This window comes from Mustelus asterias, chromosome 8 (assembly GCF_964213995.1).
Source record: "Mustelus asterias chromosome 8, sMusAst1.hap1.1, whole genome shotgun sequence".
NCBI lineage: Eukaryota > Metazoa > Chordata > Chondrichthyes > Carcharhiniformes > Triakidae > Mustelus > Mustelus asterias.
The window spans coordinates 51,829,079-51,841,771 of NC_135808.1; the positions used below are offsets into that span (position 1 = coordinate 51,829,079).

Here is a 12,693-nt window from a genome sequence, read left to right on the forward strand (position 1 = left end):
GAAGAAAATGTCATCGATGTATCTAGTGTAGAGCATCAGTTGAAGGTCCTGTGCAGTGAAGAGGTCTTGTTCGAACCTGTGCATGAGTTCGAACATGCACAGGTTCGAACAAGACTTTTTCACTGCACAGGACCTTCAACCGATGCTATACACTAGATACATCGATGACATTTTCTTCCTTTGGACTCATGGTGAAGAATCACTGAAACAACTATATGATGACATCAACAAGTTCCATCCCACCGTCAGACTCACCATGGACCACTCTCCGGAATTGGTTGCATTCTTGGACACATGCATCTCCATCAAGGACGGTCACCTCAGCACTTCACTGTACTGCAAGCCCACGGATAACCTCACGATGCTCCACTTCTCCAGCTTCCACCCTAAACACATTAAAGAAGCCATCCCCTACGCACAAGCCCTCCGAATACACAGGATCTGCTCAGATGAGGAGGATCGCAACAGACACCTCCAGACGCTGAAAGATGCCCTCATAAGAACAGAATATGGCGCTGGACTCATGGATCGACAGTTCCAACGCTACACAGCGGAAAACCGTACCGGCCTCCTCAGAAGACAAACATGGGACACGGTGGACAGAGTACCCTTTGTCGTCCAGTACTTCCCTGGAGCAGAGAAGCTACAACATCTTCTCGGAGCCTTCAACATGTCATTGATGAAGATGAACATCTCACCAAGGCCATCCCCAAACCCCCACTTCTTGCCTTCAAACAACCTCAGACCATTGTCCGCAGCAAACTACCCATGCTTTCAGGAGAACAGTGACCACGACACCACACAACCTTGCCACAGCAACCTCTGCAAGGCGTGCCAGATCATCGACACGGATGCCATCATCTCACGTGAGAACACCATCTACCAGGTACACGGTACATACACTTGCAACTCAGCCAACATTATCTACCTGATTATCTGCAGGAAAGGATGTCCCGAGGCATGGTACATTGGGGAGACCATGCAGATGCTACAGCAACGGATGAATGGAACACCGCTCTACAATCACCAGGCAAGAGTGTTCTCTTCCTGTTGGGGAACACTTCAGCGCTCACAGGCATCCGGCCTCTGATCTTCGGGTAAGCGTTCTCCAGGGCAGCCTCCACGACACACGACAACACAGAGTCGCTGAGCAGAGACTGATAGCCAAGTTCCGCACACATGAGGATGGCCTCAACTGGGATCTTGGGTTCACGTCACACTATCTGTAACCCCCATGACTTGCCTGGGCCTGCAAAATCTCACTAACTGTCCTGGCTGGAGACAATACACATCTCTTTAACCTGTGCTTAACACTCTCTCCACTCACATTGTCTGTACCTTTAAGACTTGATTACCTGTAAAGACTTGCATTCCAACCATTATTTTGTAAATTGAGTTTGTCTTTAGATGCCCTGTTTGTGAACTAAAATCCCACTCACCTGATGAAGGGGCAGCGCTCCGAAAGCTAGTGGCTTGGGCTACCAAATAAACCTGTTGGACTTGAACCTGGCGTTGTGAGACGTCTTACACTATAGTCACAGCCAGGATGTTAATATAAATATTCAAAAAAAGGTTGTAAATTGCAAGGATTTGGTTTCTGATTTAATAGACATTTTGGAATGAAATATGAGAAGGATGGTGATTGATCCACTGGCAGAGTCCAAGAAAGGTAGCATGAGGGGTTAGGAAGGAGGTGGACAATGCTCCTCAAAGAACAGAAAGTTGGCAACTGGAAAACAGGGCAACTGTGGCTTCTGCTCATAAACAGGCAGGACAGGTGTCTCACTGGGTCTGTCAGAGAATGTTAAGAGTGGCACAGAGGGAATTTATGGCCCTCATGAAGAGGGCACAAGCCTGAAATGGCAGAAGAATGGTAGAGAAGTGGTGGAACAATGGTCAACTGGGGTAGGGGTCCACAGGAGCTGCCAATATATGCACACATGAATGGACACATAGGAATATTGTCCTTGTCATGCTTATTCTAGCCAATGAAAACCTAATCTGCAAACAATGACTCTGCTTTCCAAAAGCATTTGAGATTTGTTAAATGCAGTTCGATAACCAGCCATGGCTATTCCCTTTCAACAATAACCCTTTTGAGCAAGCTTCCTGCCATTAATTTCAATCTTCAGGTAATTTCTTTCCAATTTCACATTATTACTTTCACAATGTAAAAATGGGAGTTACAAGACCCTCAAAATAAGGGTAACTAAACAGTTTTGGATGGGGAAATTTCTCTACCCTTTTAGATAGCCGCAACATCATTTTCTTATTAACATCAAACTGATGAAGCAATGGCAGAAGCCCACAAACGTGTACATTCTTTTGTCAGCACTTCTGTTCTGATGTTTTTATTCATTTTTAAGTTGGTGTAAGTTAGGTCAACATGGTGGCACAGTGGTTAGCACTGCTGCTTCACAACGCCAGGAACCCGGGTTCGATTCCCAGCTTGGGTCACTGTGTGGAGTTTGCACATTCTCCCCCGTGTCCGCATGGGTTTCCTCCGGGCGCTCCAGTTTCCACCCACAGTCTAGAAGACGTGCTGGTTAGGTGTATCAACCATGCTAAAATTCTGCCTCAGTGTACCCGAACAGGCGCCAGAGTGTAGCACCCATAGGGGATTTTCACAGTGACTTCATTGCAGTGTTAATGCAACCCTACTTGTGAACTAATAAATAAACTTTAAAAGACTGAAACTACACAGAAATCTTGCTAATATGATGTGGACCCACATATTTAAATTTGAAAGTCTGCCCAGCCCAGAGGTTAACAGTAAGCACTGTTAGTTTGTACAGGCCCGTTCATAAAAGACAATCACACACAAGCAGCCCATGAAATCATGCAAGATTCAAATTAATGCATTCAAACTGGAAACTTATTGGGAAGGTCAGGCTCCACGCTTACCTGATCTCTGGATTGACATCATTCTACCACTCTTATGACAGTAGGTATTAACAGGCATCATGTAGAACCGTTTCAGATAGTCTTTGAATATGCTTGGCCATTTAATTCATTTCACATATAAAAGCTATAAGTCTCTTGACAAATGAAAGCTTATTAAATGTTTGATTTTCATGACCAAATGCTCAAGATATGATGGCTTTTTATTTGAAATTATCTCAAAATTGAACTTAAATATTAGGTTTAATTAATTTTCTAAAATTCTCCTTTAAACTCTGAACACCAAGATCTCTATTCTTAGAGGTGGGATATTAATTCAACATTTCCTCCAAAATTTCTGGTTGCGGTTTATTTCGATTCACAGGAATTATTCACAACAACCAACTCTGTAATTACAAGTCTTGCAACCTTTCCTATCATTCATTCTGGGTTTTTTTCTGGGCTGCTGTCATTAATTTCCATTAGCATAGTGGACAAACTGATTTCTTCATGAGGATAATACTCCTGAGTTCAATCCTTTGGCAGAAAAAGTTTAATGTCTTAGGACAGCCCAAACAGGCAACTGCTCCATCTTCCTAAAGGTGCTGTCTGCAATTTCATTGGATACTCCAACAATAAGACAATCAAGAGATAATTGGGAAAGTAAAGAAAGTCGCGACTACCATTGCACCTTACAAGATCCATGGGTGTAACTTTTAAGGTACAATCTACTGTCTACCCATTTAATTGTCACCATTAGGTTTTCTTACTGCCTATCTATCCTGCAGAATCTGCATGTTTGTCTCTTATTTTCCATGATGCTTGATAGCACCCATCTTTGCCCTATGAAATACACACGCGCACACACACCATCCTGCCTGTCTCAGCTGATTCTACATCATAACTGATCAAGGATTAATATTCCATGATCTATGAAACTGATTGTTGATCACCTAGTTTTCTGTGCAGACAGCCCTTTATTTCAGATTTTAACCAGCAGAAACTTTTCTTCCCTACCTCTAAGGCCTTAAAACAAAATCATTAGCTCAGGTACAGTAGCAAATACGACCCAGGCCACTGTATTTTAGTTGCCCAGCTGTCATTTTATTTCTGCTCAAATCCAATATGCGAGAAGGTGGGTAACCGGGGACAAGGGATGTCAAGCAGGATGCAGACACAAAGAGAAGGATATTGCCAAGTTATTACAGTGTATTGACTAACCTATCTTGCTCAGTAGCAGCCTCAAATCTCAATTCCCTTTACTTCCACTATCAGACTTATTAGCTTGTCACTTCACTTGTGCTGTAGATACTTCAATCACCCCCTTGTTCAAGATGTCAAATTTGACTTTTGTCGGACTGTGGAAATCTGACAACCCAAACTTATTTGAAACGCAATTACCAATAGAAAGATACATCGAAAGACAAAGTTTGCAACCATCACTCCTCACAGCATGTACAATGATATAGGGGAGAGAAACATAGTATTTCATTGGGCAAAGGTTTCTTACTTTGAAGAATTGAACAATCAGCAGACAAATTTAATGAAACTATCACAATTGCCAAAAAAAGATGGCCTGTAAAAGCAGAAATCAAATCCATCAAATAAGCACATCATTCCCATTTAATTATTTATCCATTATGCTAAATCATGGGCGGTGCAGTGGTTAGCACTGCTGCCTCAGCACCAGGGACCCGGGTTCAATTCCAGCCTTGGGTCACTGTGTGGAGTTTGCATGTTCTTCCTGTATCTGCATGGGTCTCCTCTAGGTGTTCCAGTTTCCTCCCACAGTCTAAAGATGTGTAGGTTAGGTGGATTGGCCAAGCTAAATTGTCCCTTAGTGCCAGGGTGACGGGCAGGGTAAATACGTGGGCTTATAGGGATAGAGCCTGAGTGGGACTGCCATCGGTGCAGGCTCAACAGGCCTTCTGCACTTCTATAATTTTCTGGTTATCGAATCTTGGTTTGGCCTCAGTACTGCATGCAGTTCTGGCTGCCATATTATAAAAATGATATTTCTTTCGAGGGGGGGCTCTGGAGAGGGTGCAGAAAAGATTTACATGGGTAATTCCAGAAATATGTGGGTATAAATGCTAGGAAAGGATTGACAGGTTGCATCTCTTTTGACTTGGGGGGGAAAAAAAAGGGTTGAGGAACGACTTAATTGAGGTCTTTAAAGTTACGAAAAGTTCTGATAAGAGTGGACACAGGCAGTGTTGCTTCTTGTGGGGAAGAACATAACTAGATACCATAAATATTAGTCACCAAGAAATCCAATAGGGAATTCAGAAAAAACTTATTCACCCAGACAGTGGTATCCACCCAGAATGTGGAACTCGCTCCCACAGAGAGTGGTTGAAGCAAATAGATTGAATGTATTTAAGGGGACACTGGACAAGTATAAGAAGAAAATAGAGGGCTATGATGATAGATTTAGACGAAGAAAATAAGAGGAGGCTCCAGTAGAGCATAAACATCGACCTAATCTGGTTAGGTCCAGTTTCTGTTTTGAATATTCTATGCAATCCTATGTAATAAGGAAAGAAGCTTACACTAATGACGTAAAGCCAACAATTCCTTCCGGATGAACAATTCAGTTTCTCTGCTACCCCCAACCAAATGCAAGTGAGCTTTTCATTTGAGAAAATCTTCACTTTCACAATGCAATTCCATGAATCCAGGGCCGTGAGGTAAACAGTGCTGATACAAAAGATGAAGGAGAGGGTGGAATACTGCCACAGTTCTCAGGGAGGCCTACTTGGAAGGCAGGGGTGAGGTCACGGGAAGAACATGCAAACTCCACACAGACAGTGACCCAAGGCTGGAATTGAACCCGGGTCCCTGGTACTGAGGCATTTAGTTGCCCATTCCCAACACTTCAGAGGTGATATCTGGCGAAGCGCACTTGGAACCACGTTATCCAGCAAACACCACTGGCACTGGGAAAGGGAATTTAAGTGGGGCTTTATATATTATATCTTGGCACTGCCAGTTCTCCCACCCCGCCCCAAACATAACATGCACCAGCTGACAAAATGTGGGCTGCAATGAAGGTGGTTAGGTTTGTCATGTTTTCACAGCAGTAGACATTACAAGCCCCAACAAATAATTGAATATGTATCGTATTACTTTTCATCCATGTGACTGCGCATCTTCTTTAGTTTTTGCATAATGCTGCTGGTCTCACTCCCCGAGATAGAAACGGGGGAGGGGCTCCGCGTCTCCACATCTGTCTGCAAAGGGCTGGAGGTGTGGCTCACTTTAGAAACATTCTCTACCTCGACCTGTTCTGCGTTCTGCTGCTCCTAGAACAATTTAAAAAAAAAAGATATATAAAAGAAGACCAGAATTTTCCAGCCCCGACATGTGGGACCCAGCGTTGAAGTCCATCGACTTTTGGCAAGACTGGATGATCCAAGCAGGGCTGGAAAATCCTGCCCAGAGAGATTGAACCTGAGAATATACAAAGATGGGTCTGTGGAAAGGTTCAACACAAATTCAGATCGAGGATTTGTTGGGAAAAAATGCAATGGGATTCACCAGAACCGATTTACAGAACAAAAGGGAGCATGTTGCCCTCTCTCAAGCAGGGAGTGTGTTTTTGTTGTTTGGGTGAGTGTACCATACAAGAAATAAACAGTTGTGTGCATGCTGCCTTCAGTTCTGGGCACTACACCTCAGGAAGGCTATGCTCATCTTGGAGAGGGTGCAGCACAGATTTACCAGTGATACCAGGGTTCAAAGGGTTAAATTATAACTAGGCTTGTATCCTCCAAGCATGAAAGATTAATGATCTAATCAGGTGTTGAAAATGATTAAAGCAATTACAATGATAGCTAGGGAGAAACTATTTTCTTTGGCATGGGAGACCAGAAGAAGGGTTATGATAAGCACGAATGCGAGGCCATTCAGGAAATATTCAGCAGTTGGTAATCCAGACGTCCGGACAAATGGGAACATGGGTTCAAATCCCACCACTCCAGCTGGTGGAATTTAAATTCAATTAAAATTAAATCTGGAATTGAAAGATGATTTCATGGCCATTATTACTGAGACGATGATCAATTGTCATAAAAACTCATTCAATTCACTAGCAAGTATCCTTTAGGGAAGAAAATTTACCATCATGACCTACATGTGACTCGAGACCCACAGCAATGCGGTTTATCCATAAATGCCCTCTGAAATGGCTTAGCAAGCCACTCAGTTCAAGGGCAATGAGGGACGGGCAATAAATGTTGGCCCAGCCAGCGATGTCACAACCTGCAGAAGGATTTTTAAAAAGTGGAAATGCCAACTCTTGCCTTCCCTACATGATTACGCCTAGTAACGCTCATGAGTAAGCAGTTCCTTACAACGAATTAGGATAGGCCATTCAGCCCCTTGAGCCTTTTCCACCCTGGAACAAGATCATGACTGGTGTATTTTCTTATTTTTATCTTATATTATCTTATTTTCAGAGTAACCTTGTATTGAATACTTCAGTAATGTACATTTTGCACACTCAGCATCTCAGGTAGGGTACTGACCAGTTTGCTGTCTCCAGCCGATTTTAGTTTCTCCTGGATTTTGATGGTGGTCTGGCGCATGCGCTGAATCTCCTCCTGCTGTTTCAGGATCAGCTGTCTCTCTTTACGAGCGGCCCTGTTAGCTTCTTGGAGACGTTTGATTTCAGCCTGTGGCAAAAGTGGGGAGGGGGTTGGGGGGGGCAAAAGCACATCAGGGAATGAGAACCAAAGTTAGGAAAGAGGGTGTGGACTGTTAACAATGGCTTGTTGTCATTTGACCAAGGAAAAAAATGACAGAGTACAGAACTCCACAACCCAGTGTGCTCCAAGTTAGACAGTCCAACACATTGTTTCACTGAATCCCTACAGTGCAAAAGGTGGGCATTCAACCCATCGAGTCTACATTGACTCTCTGACGAGAGTATCTCACCCTGGCCCTCTCCCCTGCCCTACCCTGTAACCCCACACATGTACCATGGATAAACCACCTAACATACACATCTTTGGACACTAAGGGGCCATTTAGCATGTCCAATCCAAGTAGTCCACACATCTTTCAGACTGTGGGAAGAAACTGCATCACCCAGAGGAAACCCATGCAGACACGGGGAGAACATGCAAACTCCACATAAACAGTCACCCAAGTCCGGAATTGAATCCGGGTCCGTGGCACTGTGAGGTAACAGTACTTAACACTGTGCCACCATGGCACCACATAGAAAAATGCAGAAAGATGGAATTCTGCATCTTTTTCAACAGGTAATGTTTGCTCCTAGTGAAAACCTCATTTATCTGATGAAAGTTGTGTGTAGCAGTAATCTAAACAGGTTAGTAGATCACAAGTCAGTCATTAAGAGTATTTTTGGTATTCAATGGGCATTACCTGCTCCTGTTGCAGCCTGAGAAGCAGCCCACGCTGTCTCTTACGGATGGGTGGCATCTTGTCATCTTCTCCTTTGTCTCTCAGGCGCCTGATTGAGAGAGAATGTGGCAACGTCACACAGTGCAGTGACAAGCAAGTTCCAGACAGTGTAAATCAGCTCGTGCACAACATGCATTTTAGCCACCTCAATTTGAAATCAAACCAGAAGCAAGATGATTAAAATGCTGTGAAATAGCATAACCTCTTTGAAATGTTCCAACTTCAGTGCCCTTTTACATTGGCTATATTGAACTTGAAGAAAAACTATTTCCATGAGAGGCTGTTTATTCATCAATAACAAAGTTAAAAGTGGAAACAATACCTGAGAGTACTTGGTTTGGTGAAGGTGATCCCCTCTACTCTTGAATGGCAGATACAGGAATCTTTGTGAAAAAGACATGCTTTCTTTCTAAATGAACAACTAGTACATCCAGTCTATGGCTGCACAGGATTCCAATTTCAAATCATGAATTAGCAATCTGTATCTTCAGGTTATCATCTGAAATCTATGTCTATTTTCGCTCATTCCTACAGCATGTTAAGACAACAGTTTGTGATTTAGTTTTACTGTATACAGAGTTGGCAGAGCTCTCCCTCCAAGCGCCAAATGTCTCAGTGAAAAAGCTGTGTTTAGCTTGACGAATGCCGATGGGGCAAAGGATATGTAAGAACAGGTTACTAACTGGTGCTAAATGTATAAATGCAACTGCATAGATGGGCTGCAGCTATCGTAAAGTGAGCAGGTTTTCAGTCTAGCTTAAATACAAGTGATTAATAACACAAGGTTATGCCTGTGAAAGTTGAATGGGAATCAGTCTTGGTCCAAACTATTTTCACCATGAGGAAATCCCTTGGGATCGGTATTTAGCTAGCGTGCACAGCACTTGCATTATGCTAACCAGTTAGATTGCTTTCCCATGGAAGATGGAGGCATTCACATAGCAACAGAGGCAAGCAGTCAAAGAGGATAGTGGTCTCTTCTTTGGGATTCATGCCTCTGGAAACCAAGCTTTCTATTTCCATCCTGGGTTTGCTGACACTTCCTCTCCAGTTGCCCACATCTTTTGGGTGCATATCTGAGGAGTGCTGCAGTGACACTGCAAGGAGGAAAGCGCAGCTCGTATACATGGTAAGGTGCAACAGAAGAGTAATGATTCCACCTTTGATAATCCTGGAGTATTAGTACAATATTCACAAGCACTTCAGTAAATACAAATTTCACCAAATTACGCGGCATACATTTAATAATGAACTGGTTAGGTGATCCAGAGGTCAGGACAAACAATCCACATAAGGCAAGTTCAAAACATACCATGACACTTGAATTTTGTTTAAGGAAAATCTGGAAATTAAAAGTTGGTATCACTGACTATGAAGATGTCAAGCTGTCATTAAAAACCAAATGGTTCACTAATGCTGAGTAGGAAACCTGCCACCCATACTCACTCTGGCCTGTTCTGATTACAGTCTCATGCCAGCAAGGTTGACTTTTAACAATCATGTCACACAAGTGCCAGGCAATGACGACCTCCAACAAGACAGAATCTAACATCTCACCCTTGACATTTATCGGCATCATGATGTGGAGATGCCGGCGTTGGACTGGGGTAAACACAGTAAGAAGTTTAACAACACCAGGTTAAAGTCCAACAGGTTTATTTGGTAGCAAAAGCAAAATTTATCGGCATCACCAGTGCTCAAACCTCCACTGTCAACATTCCTGGGGGTTACCATTCATCAGAAACTGAACTGGATCAGCCATATAAATAATGTGGCTACTAGATTGAGAGAGAGGAGTGTGCAACAAGATCTGGGTGTCCTCGTACACCAGTTGCTGAAAGTAAGCATGCAGGTGGTGAAGGCGGCAAATGGAATGCTAGCCTTCATAACGAGAGAATTCAAGTACAGGAGCAAGGGTACCTTGCTGGAGTTACACAGGGCCTTGGTGAGGCCACACCTGAAATATTGTGTGCAGTTTTCATCTCCTTATCTGAGGAAGGATGTTCTTGCTTTGGGGAGAATGCAGCGAAAATTTACCAGGCTGATCCCTGGGATGGCAGGACTGACGCATAAGGAGAGATTGAGTTGGTTAGGATTATATTTGCTGGATTTTAGAAGAATGAGGGGGTGAATCTCATAGAAACCTATAAAATTCTAACAAGACTAGACAGGGTACAAGGATGTTCCTGATGACGTGGGAGTCCAGACACAGGGGTCACAATCTAAAGATAAAGGTTAGACCACTTAGGGCTGAGAGGAGAAATTTCTTCACCCAGAGAGTAGTGAGCCTGTGGAATTCTCTACCATTGAAAGCAGTTGAGGCCAAAACATTCTATGCTTTCAAGAAGTAGTTAGATATAGCTCTCGAGGCTAAAGGGATCAGAGAATATGATGAAAAAGGGGAACAGGTTTCTGAGTTGGATGGTCAGCCATGACCATAAAGAATGATGGAGCAGGCTCAAAGGGCCAAATGGCCTACTCCTGCTTCCTTTTACTATGTTAAGAGTTATTCAGAGGCTGGGAATTCGGCATCGAGTAATTCATCTCCTGACTCCCCAAAGCCTATTCACCACCTACAATGCACAAGTCTGGGGTGTGATGGAATAATCTTTACTTGTCTGGATGAGTGCAACTCCAACAATACTCAAGAAGCTTGAGACCATCCAGGACAAAGCAACCCTCGAGTGGCACCCCATCCATCATCTTAAACCTTCATTCCTTCCACACAGCGACACACAGTGGGAGCAGTGTGTACCATCTTCTGGATGCCTTTGCAGCAACTCAAAGGCTCCTTAGACAACACCTCCCAAACCCACAACTTTTACCACCGAGAAGGACAAGGGCAACAGGCACATGGGAACACCACCACTTGCAAGTTCCCCCCCAAGCCACTTGTGGAATCGAGGCCAAAACACTCTATGCTTTCAAGAAGGAGTTAGATATAGCTCTTGAGGCTAAAGGGATCAGAGGATATGGTGAGAAAGCGGAACAGGTTACTGAGTTGGATGATCAGCCATGACCATAATGAATGATGGAGCTGGCTCAAAGGGCCAAATGGCCTACTCCTGCTACCTTTTACTATGTTAAAGAGTTATTCAGAGGCTGGGAATTCTGCATTGAGTAACCACAATATAGTTCCGAGTCCTGACTTGGAACTATATTGCCATTCCTTCACTATCATGGGATCAAATTCCTGGAACTTCCTTCCTATCAGCACTGTGGGTGTACCTACACTAGTTGGACTTTTTCAGTTTAAGAAAACAGCTCACCACCACCTTCTCAAGGACAATTTGGAATGGGCAACAAATACTGGCTTTCACCCCAGTGAAAGAATAAGAACCTCTGATGCGTGTTAGCACACTGCCATATCAATATGCGACAAAATCCTGAACCTCAAGTCTAGCAACACTGAGAGGATACCTTCGCCACACAGAGAAGGCTCACCTTCACCAACTCGAGGGCAAGGGGTGGGCAATAAATATCAGCCTTGCCAGAGGCATCCAAATCCCAGGGATGAATTTGAAAGAAAAAATGATTGTTGACAATTAATCAATATTGCCTTCATTCCAAGATTAATTCTCGTCAATGATAAGGGGCTCTTTGGGCTGGAATTCTCCCCAAAAAATTCTGAGTGTCGAATTCACATGAAAGCTGGAATAATTCACGCTGGTTTTTTCAGGAGGAGTTCAGAGACGAATCTCCCACACTCTGTGTACTGCAGAGGCCAACGTGAATATTATTAAATTTCAGGGGGTGGGGCCTACTCCGCTGGAGAGGCTGAGCTGAGCGGGCCATTGTGCATGTGCCAATCTGTCAGTCCTGAGATCGACGCATGCGCAGTGGTTCCGCTAGCCAGCTCTGCAACGCCCACCCCCTATCATGGCAAGGTGGCAGCGGGACAGCCCACTGATCGCCCTCCTAGGCCCCACCCCTTAGCACTGCCCCATGCCCAATGGGCAGTGCCAAGGTGCTCCCTGGGCATTGGCACTTTGCCCCTTGGCCAGTGCCAGGGTGCCAATGCCCAAGGAGCAACCCCCCCCCCCCCCCCCCCCACCACCACCTGACCCTCTGGGGGCCCCAATTCACCCCCCTTCATTCCAGCGGGATCAGGCCACTAATTCCCCGCAAGTGGGGAGCTATTATAATCTTCGCTGGAATGAACCAAGCAGATGCTAGCACGCCCGGAGACTTCAGTCCCGGGCCCACTAATTGCATTTAAATAACATTCAAATGCTCTTTGCGGCTCCCCACCGATTTCCAGAGCAAAGCAGATGCTGCCGGAACTCCAGCGCTGGGAGACACTAGCTAACGCGCAAGTGAACTCCGTGAAAAATTAGCACAGCGGGATGGGAGAATCGCCCCCATGGCGTGATTGCCTATAAA

The 12,693-nt window shown here is 44.3% G+C and overlaps 1 protein-coding gene across 9 annotated transcripts in view; it reads right to left on the reverse strand.

Moving 5' to 3' along the window:
* The window catches only part of cep350 (centrosomal protein 350), a 206,232-nt gene that overhangs the window by 50,539 nt on the left and 143,000 nt on the right, over positions 1-12,693 (reverse strand). For all 9 annotated transcript variants that reach the window (XM_078217956.1, XM_078217960.1, XM_078217962.1 and 6 more), the window contains exons 25-27: positions 8,272-8,359; positions 7,410-7,556; positions 6,010-6,185 (exon numbers count right to left, since the gene is read on the reverse strand). In XM_078217956.1, the coding sequence (XP_078074082.1) occupies positions 6,010-6,185; positions 7,410-7,556; positions 8,272-8,359 (411 nt within the window). The remainder of the gene's footprint in view (positions 1-6,009; positions 6,186-7,409; positions 7,557-8,271; positions 8,360-12,693) is intronic.